General features: G+C 49.2%; 1 protein-coding gene across 1 annotated transcript in view; it reads right to left on the bottom strand.

Annotated features, from left to right (window-relative positions):
- ELL (elongation factor for RNA polymerase II) overlaps window positions 1-14940 on the bottom strand; it is a 50756-nt gene extending 35816 nt beyond the window's left edge. Inside the window, exon 1 of the mRNA XM_021545124.3 lies at window positions 14760-14940. Coding sequence (XP_021400799.1) covers window positions 14760-14894 — 135 coding nt within the window. The 5' untranslated portion in view covers window positions 14895-14940. The remainder of the gene's footprint in view (window positions 1-14759) is intronic.
- Window positions 14941-15246: the final 306 nt, after the last annotated feature.

Here is a 15246-nt window from a genome sequence, read left to right on the forward strand (position 1 = left end):
GGAAAGCAAACCCTTAGATTTGTTTTTCAAACACATGGATTTGCTTTGAAGCACTGTTTGCAACAAAAAACAGTATTGCAGAATGAAGCTTCCTGTTCTGCCTCCCTGTATTGGAAATACTGATAATATTGAATATGATATTAAATATTCCTCTAAGAGAAGTCCAAGTATCTGCAGCATCTGCATTGCAAGACCATTCAGAGACCTCAGTCTGGCAAAAATCCCATTAAGACATCCATGCCCAAAATTCCCTGGGTAATCATCTCTTGCATGCAACACTGCTTGTTTTTGCAGCAGCATTTTATTGGAGTTATCAGATGATCCTGTTAAATTGGGAAAGGACCGAGGGGAGAAAAAACAACAGCACAACAACAGAACTGGCAGAAGGAAACTGAATCATCCAAAATTCCCAACTCTGCTAAAGGTGACCAGCAGTGCTGGTTTTCCCTGGAGGAGTCACTCGTTACGAGCCAAGAATTCTGGGGGTTAGATGTTTTCAGATTAATATTTTAAGAGTCATTCCTGTCGAACAAGATACCTTGAGTGAAGCCTTCTGTGCTTCCTCTGGCAGAAGAGGGAGGTTTGCTGATTTTGAGGTGCTGGAGATGCAGCCACCTCTGCAACAACCCCAAAAAACCTCGTGGAAGTTACAAGAAAAACAGATTTCCATCATGGAAATCACTTGGCTCGCTGCACTCCTCTTGGAGATGGCACTTTTCCCTGATTTTAGCCTTTCTGAAGCAGTGCAGCAATACAGTTCTGGGGCTCAGAGGGTAAAATAATTAAAAGCTTCTCCAGGACCAGCTTTATCAAATGGATCTACTACAAGTATTTTGCTTTCTGCACTGTACAAAACGCCCAACTGCCAGAAGAAAATGTTTCCCAAATTAATACAGAAAAGTGTGTCACGATAACACATCTTAACTCCCCCTCATCCCCATCATGGATAAATAAAGCTTCCAGAACTGATTAAGACACCCAAGCTCCTCCATCTGAGGCTGAGGGCCACACAAGTGATGGGAAGTGACTACAGAGCCACATTTAGGGCTGGGATTTGTTCCACTGGGCCCTCCAGAAGTTTTCCTTAAATAAAACATTTCAGCCCTAGTTCAAACTCCCCCACCTGTCAAACACAGGTAAAAAGCAAAAGCTGGGTCAAACCGGTACCTGCAAACCAGGGAACCTCAAATCCCAGGAAAATCATGGAATCACTGAACACCCTGAGTTGGAGGGGATTCCTCACAGGGAATATCAAAGTCTCCAGCTCCTGGCCATGCACAGACACCCCAACAATTCCCCCCATGCCTGGATGGGGATCCTTGAAAACAACCACAGAGCAGCAGGAGACACATGAAAGAAGAAAATTAAAGTGTATTAAGAACAGCTTAATAAACGACTTGGAAAAAACTTTTCAGAGACAACAGCTCAGGCACAATTTTAAAACCACAACCTTTAAGTTAGACTGAAAAGTAAGGATTCATTTAAATCCCATTTATGCTGGAATGCCCAGGTATTCTAACACTGGCTGGCTCCAAGTCTGCCTAAGAGAAAGGAAGAAGGATACTCCTGAATTACACCAGGTGGGTTTCACTGAACACTGAGGCACCTCAGCTCAGAATTCAAGCACCATTCCAAGAATAGTTTTATAAAAACGCTGAATGGGTCCAGTCAGCTGCAACTCAGTTAAAAATAAATCTCTTAAATGCCTTCCAATATACCTGCATTACTGTGATCTTCATCAACCTGTGAGTTTCCAATTATTATTATTGTTTATAAGCTGTTTTTCTTTCACCCATCAGGTTAAAAAGCCACACATGCATAAAGAGAAGCTGGCTAAGCAAAGTTCCAAAATTGCCACCAAATGTACACTTAAGAGAGAGCTGGTGGAAAAATCTGTCAGTTTGGCATCTCCAGCATTATATGTAGCAAAAAAAGGTAATTCACCTTTTCAGCCCCAATCGAGGTAACATGGCTTTTACAGCCAAGATGTTATTTGGAGCAGTTTTACTGTGTCAGGCTGCTCATGCACAGCGAGCTGAGACACTTAATACGTGAAAATTAAAGCAAGCGATTAAACACAGCAACACTGGGTTACAACTTATAAAACAGGAGCAGTGAAATATCAGAAGCTGACGGTTGTTTCTGACCTAGTTTTCACTGGAGAACAGTCAAAGAGCCGAAAAGACTGAGGCGAGGCTGAAGGTGCAGAAATTCCAGTAGTGCTGGGGAACAGGATTAGAGGAAAAGCCTTCAGACATTCAAAGGGCTGAGGGAGCGTCAGGAACAGGGAGGTTCAAGAGTTTGGGTTCAGTGGCAAGTGACATCCTGGGGAGCAGGAGGGACAGGAGGGCTTCAGCCAGGTGGGGATGAAGTCAGAGGTGCTGCAGGACGTCCTCAATGGGGCAGCAGGAGGAGAGAAAACCTCAACCACAGGAAAGAATCATTTTAAAAAACATCGTGCCTGGATTTCAGGAGGTATTTTCGTTGCTTTTCTTCTGAGAACACAAATGTGCTGTCAAACACCTGGGCTCATTTGAATAACAAGAGGAAAAATTAAACCCCTTTATGCAAGAGAACTGCAAGTACCCAGGAGAGATCAGGGAGGGGGGGCTGGTGCAAGGAAAGCCAGGTGATCCCATCCCAGTAAGCTGTTCACATGTCTCCCTCTATTCTGCAGCTCCAAATTTATTTCCACCAGGCAGCTCCATGCTGGTTTTAAGCCTCATTAAGGAGCAGTACGTTGCTGGGCTGACATGTCAGATTTTTAAATGACCTTTGTACCAACAACAGCGTTACCAAGCTGCTAAGAACAGAGGGACAAAAAAAAAAAAAACCAAACAAGTGGTTTTCCATGATTAGGAGAGGTACGTCCTGGCTGTTTGCATTTATTTGAGTTCCAAAAAAACTCCCACCTGTTAGTAAAGCGAGCCATAAAAAAAAAAGAGCAATTCTCTCTGAAGGGCAACTGTGACGGCATCAGCACTGCTGGCCATTCTTAACGTGGGACTTATCACACAAGGTAAACAGGAGTGACTATCAGTTAATGAACAACACAACCCCGAGGCTGAATTTTAAAGAGCATTTTCTCCACTGCAATCTTTTAATGAAAATACAGCAGTTCAAACCCACCAAATTTGCTTACGAAAGTGTAATTTATTTTAGGACATATTAAGACACCAGGGCTGATTCACTTGACTATGTGCTCATAAGGTGGCTTAAACGAGCTGCTGAAACATCAGAACGATCCTTATCTTCCACAGGGCTTTACTCCTTTTCTTGCAAGAGAAAATATAGAAAGACAATTGAGAGATCAGATTGACGAACCCGTTCAACCATCCCGGAACAAATCTCGCCTCACGCTGCTGAGCCCAGGAAAACAAGCCTGGACCAGTTCTGTTTTCCTTGTGCCCAGCTATACCCTATTGACACTCAGAGGGAAGAGTAATTACTAGTCCGAGAAAGTTCTGCTGATGATCTTCAGATGTTCCTCACTGCTGGAAGAGGCTGCGATAAACCAAAGTCAGAGCCTGGATCCTGAAGGAATCCCAGAGAAACCCCAGAGAAACCCCACGAGCCAGAGCGACCTCAAAAGCTACAGCAAGATGCTCAGACTCAGATTATTTTGGCCTCCAGGCAAACAGAGGGGCTCCAGTGCCAGCCAGGACAGTGGGAACACAACCTGACAGACACTCGGAATTCAGCAGGGGTGTCACCCAAACTTCCCACCATCTCCACAGGGGAGAAAGCAATAAAGCACTCAGATATTCCAGGTTTTTTCCTATCACTGAGGGAAGCTGCCCAAGAAAAATCCAGCTGCACATACTGAGCAAGAGAACCTCTCTAGATTTCCTGCCATGATAGAACCTTGTATTACATACCCTCTGCTAACGGCCTCCTCCAGCTTCCAGGGATACTTTCTCCAGGAGAAAAGTGAAGGCAGCTGCCTGAAGAAGTTAAATTAAGTGCTGCCTTTACTTCAGCAAGAAGCACAGAACCTGCACTGTTTCAGCTACCTCTGTATTTGCACTGCCAGGCTGGTCAGTAACAAACCTGCTCCAAAAATAAAGCGACAAACAGTAAAAGAAAGAACACACTCTTCTCAACTGGCAAAAATCTACCTAAAAAATAAGTCAGATGTTTCTTCCCTCTCCGCAAGGACACCTGAGAAAGTTCAGGTTACAACGAATTCCAAAAATAAACATGAAAAATTTTCAGATAAGAAGAGGAAAAACATACCAGGGCTGCTGACCAAACAGGGAGCAACCACAGTGCCACGAAAAGACTCCCCAGGTCTGAGCCCAAAAACCCTCAAGAGAATTCAGACATTCAGACAGAGAATCTCTCTTGCCTGACAGAGGCAGCTCAGCCAATTCACACATGCAAAAGAAGTGGTGTGGTCACTGAGCCGGCACTTAATTGTCTGACCAGAATTTTTGGTCTAAATTTAACAAACCAGGCAAGTCATAGTTAGCTGGAACGTTTTGCTCTCTTAGCCCATCTGAGTTAGGGTAAATGTGTTTCTTCCTGCTGTCAGCTCAGTAAATTTAGGCTTAATGACAAGTAAAAGGTCTTTAGATGCAGTTAAATGGCTTTAATTGTATGAGAGAGCTCAAACTTACAGCCCAATGCAAGCAGCACCCACATTAGGTACAGCTCCAAATGGTTGCAGGAAGGTTGTGGAAACATGCCTGGAACTGTAACATCAAACCTTCCAGGTAATAAATCTATTTCTTCTCCCCCTTCACGTTAAGAAACCCCAAAGTGCTCTGGATTTTAATGCATTAAGAACAAAGTCCGTAATTCATGAGCAGAAAAATGTTTGCTGTTGGTTTTAATCACCACCACGTTCCACATCAACCCCAGCGCCTGCTCCAAACAGATCCAAGATATCCCATTTACGTCCCTAAAGGTTAAATATGTTTTACTTTATCCATTACTGCTCCCTCTTCCCATTTCCACATTGACAAAGATTAAACACCGAGCCGCTTCCTGAGCAGAGCTGGGTGTTTTGGGACTCTCCACGACTCCAGGCTGGGAGAACTGGTTTGTGACAATGCACTCGCTCAGCTGCATCGTTCTCCTCTGGAAAATCACACTTCATTTCTGGAATAAAAACAAGGATTGGGAGCTGTGACATGTGTCAGGAACACGGGAGCTTTCAGATGCTTAGCCACCTCAGTGGCATTAGGGAACGAAGACCTCAAGGAGGCAGGAAGCATTTGGGATTTGCAGCAGGAAAAGCAGCAGCAGCTTCCCACAGAACACACAGATAACCAAAGGTTCTTTTTAGTGCTGATTAAATGAGAGAAGGAAGCAGAGCTTGTGGCCAGGACCACCAGGCTCCCATCAAAACACAGCTGCCCTGCAAGGACACGGGGTGGGAACAGCGAGCAAGGTCACAGCCACAGGTGTCACTGAAAGCACTTTTCAAAAAGAAATTGGTCACAGAGCTCCTACGCACTTCTTAAGGGACTATTTATGGGAGCAGAAGTTGTTCTTAATTCTGCGAGAAGCAGAAGCAGAGGTCACGATTGGGGCTCCAGCAGCTCTGAGGGCTGAACACCCCTGGAAGGGGGAACAGGTGCTGCCAGGCTTTTCAAAAATCTATTTTAATGCCGCAGGAACTCTCGTTTCAGAGCAAAGTCCTGCTCAGCACTGTCTGCAGTCAGCAGGATCTGCTTCAGACGCTGCTGAAGGAAATGAAGACACCCTGTGACAGAGGCTCCGACCTTCCCAGCTCCGTCATTTTACAGAAGTTTCACTCTGAATCACGAATTTCCGCCTCCGTTTGGGGCCGGCTGCTGGAGCCCCACAAAAGTCAGGGAGTTAATGAGCTGCTGTCACCTAATCAGGGCGGCCACACCATCCCTGTCCCTCTGGCAAGTGGCAGACGCACAGGGAGCACTTCAAAGGCCCTGGAACTCTCCCTGGGAGCGAGGGCTGCTCCCTTCTCCAGCATCCCATGGCAAGGTGAGCCCAGCCTGAGCCGCCTCGCTGGCCTTATATGGCTTCCAAGGCACAATTCCTGCTTGCCCAAGCTCAGGCAGGCTGGAAAAATTTGCTTCCTCGCTACTCCGCCCATGCCGGGCTCCCAAAAGCATCCACTGAACCTGGATGGGGAAGGAATGGAAGAATTTACACTGCTCAGCTCCCTGGAAGAGGGGAAGCCACGGCTTTGGCAGCACCCTGGTCACCTCAAACACCGGGGGAGCAGAGGGAGCCCGACATGCAGGAGGGGTGCAGAGAGAAGCTGGAGACACAGCTTTTGTTCTCTGCATGCCCTCTGAAAAATTCTGATTTTTCCTGCTATTCAGCTGCACTTAAGCCTTTCACGTTTGATGGCAGCAAGCTTCACAGGTTAACAAGGAGTTGGGAACATTATTTCCTTTCACTGATTTAGCCATAACACACTTTATTATATACCAGGAGCACAGAAAACAGCCTTGGCTCAGGGTTCCACACTGTTTCCTGCACAAGTCAGTATTACTATGAACAATTCTGAAGCCAGCTCTACCTCCTGGTCACAGTGAGGTCCATGTTATCCAGGTTTGGTGCCATTATCAATTTCTCTGAGCATCACAGACAACCCTCCTATTCACTGAACAAACACAGCCACATCCATCATCCTCAATATCCACACGTGCTGGCAAAAAACAAAGCCCCATGCACGCAGGCAATTAAAAAGCTGCTTAATTGTCAATAAATGCTCTCCTTCTGTAGATTATAAAGTTGTTTTTTACGAAAAATGTCTGCACAGTTACTTTTTTCCCAGCCTTGCTGGCCTGTATCAAGATCATCCCTTTTTTCACAGCAGATTTCTCTCTGTGCAAGAAGCAGGCAGAGATTTATCTGCAGCCACCAGGGGTTTGTCCTTGCTCTCACCTGCTGGTCACCAAATGGCAGAACCCTGCTCATCCACACACAGATTTTCTCAAAAAAGACAGAAAAACAGTGGCAAAGGAGCTTATAAAACCAAGTTCTGCCCATTCCCTTGTTGCCTTCTTTTTTGGGGACTGGGAAAGGCAGAAACACAGCCCGTTTGATTTTCTCATAGAAACCAGGAGCCAAAACCAACTGAAATCAGCGCCGGAGCTGGAAAGGTACAACAAAACTCACACAAACATAAAGTCTAGACACTGAAATGTGGAAATATGATTCAAATAACCACAACTGGCACACAACACACTGATTGCAGCCCATCGCAGAACGGGCCTCAGTGGGGAGGAATATAGAAGGAAGATTAAATTAGTTCTTCCACTTCAGTTGTAGAAAATATGGATCCTGTGGGCACAGTGATATGGATTGAGACGGAGTTTCTTCCGTCCTGCTGGGATTTTTGTTAGGATTTTAAGTAACACATAACTGCTCTTGCTAAATAACAACAATCAGCTTAAACCATCACACAGAATCACAGAATGGTTTGGATTAGGAAAAAAAACCACTAAAACCAGTTTATTCCATGCTACAAGCAGGAACACCTTCCACTAGGCCAGGTTGCTCCAGGTTGGCCTTGGACATTTCCAGGGCTGTTCCTGTCTCCCCATCACTGATCCCATAGGAACCTGCCCCAGCTGCCACATGGCTACCTTTATCAAAGCATGGCTGAACCAATACATGCTCAAAATACTGAGCCAAGCAGCCAGGAGGATGTTTGTGCTGATGAAATCTAAATACTACAAAGACTGAGGCAATTGGCTGTTCTCGGGAAGTTTTGTGGTACCTGCTGAACTGCATCACGTGTGGACACAAACCTCAAGGACAAAGTCTGCATCTCTAAACCCAATGGCAAAGAATGGAGCCCAAAAGGAAAAATGCCTCAGCTTTCCACAAAAATTTGCACTTAAGTGTTCTCTCCTGCATAAAAGCCTGCACAGAGGGTTAACCACGATCAGACTGCACCAGACCAGGGAAGACTCCAGGAGGGTAGAGGTGGGCAGCTCAGTCAAGCACTGCTCACCAGTGCTGACCTCTTTTTGAGTTAAACAAATGCTGGTTTCTTTAAATTAGCAAAAGGCACTAGTCCAATGTAAAGAAAGGAGAGACCAAGTGCACGGAGCTGTGTTTTTTCTAGACTGTAATGCAAAAAGGATTGGATTTTGGGAAGTCTGCTCTCCCAGTGCAGCAGGGATACACACACCACTCAGCAAACAGACTGCTGAGGGGTTTAGCACTCTCTTTAATAGGTAAGTGCTTGGAAAAAAACCCAAAACCCACAAAAATCCCCAGTCAGAAGGCAACACCAGATTACCAGGGTGTGCGAAAGTTGCCTTATGTACATGGGATGTTTCTAAGTAACACATGAGCTACTACGAAAACTCTTATCACCAAATCCAAGCTCTTTTCCTGGATAATTCATCTAGGTCAACCTAAGGCACATTGAACACCAAAGCCCAGTTTTGGTGATGGCTCCTTTGTACCCACCCTGGAAATATTAGCATAGTTCAGGTTATCAGCATGTCTTTTCATGAGCATTAAGTTCACTGCAGATAATGGCTCCTCCAGAAACAGCATTAACCTTAATTATTCAGAGGTAACTCGATCCCAACCTTCCTGATGTTATGACGCTGAATGAATGACAACTCCATTCCCCTCCCTCCCAGCTTCTCCTTCCCCAAAATCCAAACAAATCCAGGATATGACACAACTGCGATCCCAAATGAGGGTATCCAGCACAGGATCCCAGACACGGGGTATCCCCTCAAAGTCTACCTAAAGCCACGCAGCCACTCCATCCATTCAAACGCATTCTCCTGTGCATTAGCAGCAAAACCACTAAGTCAGCCAAAATGTATTCTTCTCCCATGGATTAGCTGGCACAAATTAGTACGGGAGTGACGCATGCAGTCTGTCCCTTCCCATTTTTCAACGTGCACAAACACCAGGGATTTGGAGACGCTTCACAAGTTTCTGCTTACAAGTTACAGGCAGAGTTTAAATGGTCTGAAACGTGCAAATAGTTTGGGAGATAACACCTCCATTTACCAAGGAGACCTCAAATGCTCCTTCCAACACAACCTCCCCTCCCTGGGCAGCGATAAAGGCGCTGCTGCTGTCCCAGCACGGCGCAGGGGAACTGATTCAACACCACCAGCCCTGTGCCAAGCTGCACCAGGACAAAAACCAACTGAGCAGGACAGAGCACTTCACACGGGCTCAGAAAAGCCCTGATGCTGGAGGAGCACTCTGAGCTGACCAGCAGCAGCCACTCCAGGGTCCTTGGGAGACGCATTGTTCCGAAGAGACGGCTATGCTTCAGACAGAAGTTAAAAAGATATTATAATAGCTTTCCTTTCTGCTGTTGAAGTGGAGTAAGAAATCAGGATATGCTGAGAAAGAGAAAGGGTTTCATTTTTCTGGGTAATTCACACAATCAACACATGCAGCTGCCATTGATACAACTGATGAAATATCCTACTTGAATTAATAAAAAGAACAACCTAGCCCCATATAAATAACATAAAGGGTTAATCTTCTAGCTTGCTTCCCCTGTATTGCCAGAGATCAAAAAGTATTAATTTAAATTCAACCTCTCCAATTAACGGTACAGTATGTTTTGCTGATAAAAAACAGACAATATTTGATTTTAAAATTAAAAAAAAAAAAAAAAAAAAGAAAGCCCAGCCCATCAGTCACAAGGATTCTGTCACAAACTTTCTATTTTCTCTTGGCACATCACCAATTAGACCTAGTTCTTTAGTCTGCTACCACCAATACAAAAAAAAAGCATAATTGGTTTATAATGTGCCACCAAATCCCATAGCAACTGTATGTCACTTTAGATGTAAATTACAGACAATTCCTTCCAATGCCTTCGAAAACTATAGAGATGAATCTATAATTTGAGCAGATCCAAATGCTATATGGTTGAGAGAAAAAGCTTCCCTAAATAATTGAAAGGAAACTGCCACGGGCCAAAACATTCCCCGTGCACAATGTTCAGTGTCTCTTTGTCCCCTTCCTTCCAAAGGGAGGTGCCACATTCAGGTCAACGTGAGGAACACTGAGCAGGAGCTGAGCAGTTCAGGGTGTTCTGCAGATCCTGTCCCATTTCTGCTGATGAGCCGTACGTGTGCGATGAGCTTCCTCTCCAGCCTCCTCTGATTCATTCAGTCATGTCACCGACTCATGTTCCCGATGTCGTAAGAGCCTCAATTTTGACGGACTACAGCATCAGTGAATTAATAGGACAGGAAAAAACAGGTTACAGGGAAGGAGGAATGATGCAAAAAGCTTTGAGATAATTCAATGAATTTTGATTGGGAAGCCGGATTGTTCTTCTCCTCCTGACACCTGCAAGCAGCTTTCAATTCTCAAGTCAGCATGAATACGCATTACCCTAAAGACCCTGTAATGACAGCACAGCCTTCATTTTGTGTTTCCTGCTTTGAACATAGCAAGATGAAGGAATCTCCACAACCTGCTCCAAAAGCCAAGGCTGGAAAGTTATTTCAATAAATAGCAACTCCAAGGGGTCGGGTTAACCCTCATTTCCAAGGGATTGTTTCTCTCCTGGTTGGTTTTAGAGCAGCACAGGGAAGATGATTTGGGAAGCCACATCTATCAGACCACAGTTCCAAAATTCAGCTGGGTGAGCACGGGAACAACGTGCTTTGGTTATCTCAGCTTAGTCCCCAATAAATATTTGTGCATCTGCCAAAGTTCACCAGTGAATCAACCGGTGGCTGCAGTTCAAAACACTCTGGGGTAGCAGGGGCACAGAGGGACAACGGGAGCAGGACGTGCTGCTCAGCTCCATCACCAAGGGATGCTACAACCGTCTTTAAACCCTCCTAAAACCACCAGGCAAGGCAGGACCAGGAGCAGAGCTCACCCATGGTTAGGTCAACACAAAGTGACAGGGAAAGGCGTGCAACTGCATCACGTTGGCTGTAATCAAACAACCAGCCCTCAACCACAGAGAGAGGTTTATAGAAATACGTGGAAGTTGGGAAATTTCCAGGTGAGGGTTCCAGGAACAGCCCTAACACTGTTTAGGTGAACATCAGCACCTTCACTGCAAGGGAGACAGAGCTACTGCCAAGGGACAATCCAGTCTGTCATGTGGCATCTGAATCAGCCAGGAAGATGGGGACTTACCCAGGATGCTGCTAAAAAACCAGATGTGAAAAATAAAGGATGAACGATAACTAAGGGTATTAGGTGAGGATGGTAAAATACCTCCTCACCAAGGACAGGAATGAAGGAGGAAAGCAAGGCACAGGCATGAGGAGTTCCCTTGTACCTTGACAGGGGAAGGAACAAAGTTGGGAGCACACAAAAAGTGATGGGAAAAAGTCATAGAATCATCTAATCTCAGAATGGTTTGGGTTGAAAGACCTTGAGGACCATCAGGCTCCACCCCCTTGCCATGGGCAGGGCACACTTTCCACCAGATCAGGTTGCTCCAAGCCCCATCCAACCTGGCCTCGGCCATGCCCTGCCTTTTTGGGGGGAGTGGGAATGCCTAACCACATCCACACCCCCAAAAGGAAGGCAGCAAACTGCAGCTGCTCTAGAATTACAGCCCCTGGAGAACCCAGAGTTGTTTTAGGTGAGCACACCAGACTGCCTCCATTTCACCAGTGGACAAACCAACTCAGGACACACTTCCCACTGCTCAGCCCTCCAAGCTCAGCAGTCAGAGCTCTCAGTTTCACAACTGTGGGGAAACAGTTTCAGGGGCAGCAAGTTTCACAAGGAGCAGTTGGGTGACATCTCACTGTGTCCCCTGTGAAGCCAGTGCTAAGTCTCTTTTTAAGGCTCCTATTTCTTTCAGGTGAGCTACAGACAAAACCTTTCCCAGGATCAGAAGCCAGCAGCCCTGTGAGCTGGAGCTCCTCAGCAGCAGCTCCATGTCCTCGTAGGTAATACAGGAACAGCTTGCTGGAACATAAAGTTGGGGAGCAGTAGCTCAGAATCACAGAATGGTTTGGGCTGGGAGGAACCTTAAAGCTCAACCTATTTCAACCTCTTTCATGAGTAGAGACACCTTCCACTGGACCAGGCTGCTCCCTGACCGTTTTCTTCCTTAGGACGCAGACAATTCAGCAGAAACGCAAGAGCACAGCTCAGCAGAGGCCCAACAAGACAAATATCTGTTTCTCCACAGCCCTGCTGCCTGATCCACACATGGTACAGCTCCACACCAAGCCTGCAACTGCTCTGGCACCAGGGACACTCCAAACAAATGGCAGCTCGCCCGGCTGGGTGATCATTTTTGGATTATGTAATCCCAATACATTATTATTAGACCAAGAACAAACTCAAGCAAGGAACTGAAGACATTTCCCTGCCCGCTCTGGCAGAGGGACAGAGCCTTGTCGCAGGCACGGCACGGACGTGCTACCCCGGTGCCCCAAACAGGTCAGACTGCACACGCTGGACTCCAGGTAACACAAAGAGCAGGATTGGATTCCAGGCCATTATCCATATTACACAACGCTGCCGTCAGTTCCACCACGTTTCAAAGCAAACCCAGCAGAAGGAGCCTGAGCAAATTTTTTCCATTTCACCACTGCGGCCCAAAATGAAAGCGGAGCCGGACTGGGCAAACAGAAGCTGCAAAGGTGTGTTGGAGGTGGCTCCTGGCCCAGCGCTTCCGAGGAAGCAGAGACATTCAACAAGCTGGGGAAACTGTTTATAGAACCCATGCAGAACGAGCATATGTGTTTAATAGCCCACTAATTGTTGCGTTATTCACTACACAAACAAGCAGCTCTTCTGCCCTTATCCCTTCCTGCCCAGTTAATCACCAGGAGCCTCTGACTATTTCTCTTTTGGGTGGCGGTGAAGGAAGCAAAGTTCATTAGTGGCCGTTGGCCACCAAACAATCCTGAGCCCAGACTTCATTTAGAAAATAAACACCACTATTCATGTGTGACATGGACTCGGAATAGCTTCCCAAAATATTTAACGCAGCTGCCTGTAGTCTTCCCACTCTCCCTCCCCCAAAATAAAAGGCTTTCCCAATATATAGGAAAGAATTACTTGGATTATTTGTTTCATTTTTCAGAGAGAAAAAAAGCTAAGAATTCAGACTACCCAAGTCACTTATTCCTCCTGACTTCTCATAATGCTGATAAACACTCATTAAAATATAAGTTGATAAACCCTGGTACAGTCATTACCTTCGTCCTCACACAGAGATTGCCCAATTCAGTGATGTGATGTAACCAACACCCTAAATTAAAAATAGTGTTGTGACAACATATGGTTTATCCTACAGAAGCTGGCAGCAGGACACTCCTAATGACAAACGGGTTTAGGCTCCCAGCTTCCCCCAGCAAGGTGAGGAGACAGAAATGCTCGTCGCAGGATCAGAGGCGGAAAGAAAAAAATAAAATAAAAATAAAATTACACTAAAAAATGACAGTTTTGAACCCCCCTCCGGTCCATCCCAACACCAGCTGCCGAGCTTTGCCATTATTCTCTATTTACATGACTAATAAGCTCTCTGGATGCATTTCAAGGAAACGGCACGGAAAAGACAATCTGGAAATTTCAAAATACAGTCTGAACGTGCCTCCCCCCCCCCCCACCCCGACTCCCGGGAGGGGAGCACCGAGCCAGCGGGGGATGAACAACCCGGTGTCCCGGGGAGGGGACAGCGACGGAGGAACCCCCCGGTCCGGGATGGCAGCACCGGGGCTGGACCCGCCGCCCCCCCCTCCGCCCCGGCTTTGGAAACCCACGTCACGTTCACCGGGGAAACGGGAGGAGCACCGACGCCCCTTCGCCCCCCTCCCCAGACACTTACGGGGACTGACGGCAGCTTCTCGTCACCTCCCGGGGGGGCACCGAGCGCTCACCCCCGCACCGAGACCGCGGGGCCCCTGGCACCCACCGGGGTGGGCACACCGGGGTGGGCACACCGGGGGTCCCCCCGGCTCACCCACCGGGGTGGCGGCACAACGGGGTGGGCACACCGGGGTCCCCGCTCACCCACCGGGGTGGGCACACCGGGGGTGCCCCCGGCAATCACCGGGGTGGGCACACCGGGGTCCCCGTTCACCCACCGGGGTGGGCACACCGGGGGTCCCCGCTCACCCACCGGGGTGGGCACACCGGGGTGGGCACACCGGGGTCCCCGTTCACCCACCGGGGTGGGCACACCGGGGGTCCCCGCTCACCCACCGGGGTGGGCACACCGGGGGTCCCCCCGGCAATCACCGGGGTGGGCACACCGGGGTGGGCACACCGGGGGTCCCCCGGCTCACCCACCGGGGTGGGCACACCGGGGGTCCCCGCTCACCCACCCCGGTGGGCACACCGGGGGTCCCCCCGGCAATCCCCGGGGCGGGTAGGGGAAGCACCGACACCGCCCGGTGCCCCTCGGGCTCTTGGCGGAGGATCACGACCCCTCCCCGGTCACCCACCGGGGGGCCCGGGGGGACCACGCAGACGCTGCCGGGGACCAGGGACACACCGGGCTGCCCCGGGGCGTTACCGGGAGGGGCACCGCGAGTCCCCCCCGGTGTCCCTCGGGGGCCTGGCACCAGGATCGCCCCCCCCATCCCCGGTTCCCCGGTCACTCACGGACGGGGGGGGCGGCCGGGAGCCCCCGCACCCTCTCAGCCCCCCACCAGGGTGTCCCCCCGCCCCAGGCCGCACACCCACTTCTCGAGGAGCTGCCCCCCTCTCACCTCCCCTCACATCCCCGCCGGTGCCGCCCTCGGGGCTCCGTCCGGGGGCCTCGTGGCGGCCGCCCGCTGGCCCTCGGCGGGGCCGTGCCCGCCGCCCCGCGCCCGCCAGCCCCGTACCTTACAGGCCTGGTAGCTCTCGAAGGCGCGCAGGGCGCTCTCCGTGAGCTTGACGTGGAAGACGGAGACGCGGGTGCCGCGGCCGAGGCGGCCGCAGGACAGCCCGTACCCGCGCTCCGCCTGCAGCGCCGCCATCTTGGGACCGTCTCCCCCTCCGCGCCTGGGCCGCCGGGGCCGCCCGCTGCCGCCACGCCCCTCCTTATGAATTATTCATGATGCGCCGCTCCGCCGGCCACGCCCACACGGCGCGCCTGTTGCTGGGGCACGGAGGTGGGCAGCGGGAGCGCCCATTGGCTGGGTGATGCCAGGCGCCGCGTCGGATTGGTCGTTAGGGAGGGGGAGGCGGGGATATGTAAATATAGGCGCGGGGCATGCTGGGGAGGGTGGTCTGGTGCAGCCGGGAGCGCTGCGGGAGTGTGGGGAGGGGGCGGCGGGTGGGGGAACCCCGGAATGAACCCCGGAATTAACCCCCTGACCCACCCCGGGC

This window comes from Lonchura striata, chromosome 28, assembly GCF_046129695.1.
Source record: "Lonchura striata isolate bLonStr1 chromosome 28, bLonStr1.mat, whole genome shotgun sequence".
Lineage (NCBI taxonomy): Eukaryota > Metazoa > Chordata > Aves > Passeriformes > Estrildidae > Lonchura > Lonchura striata.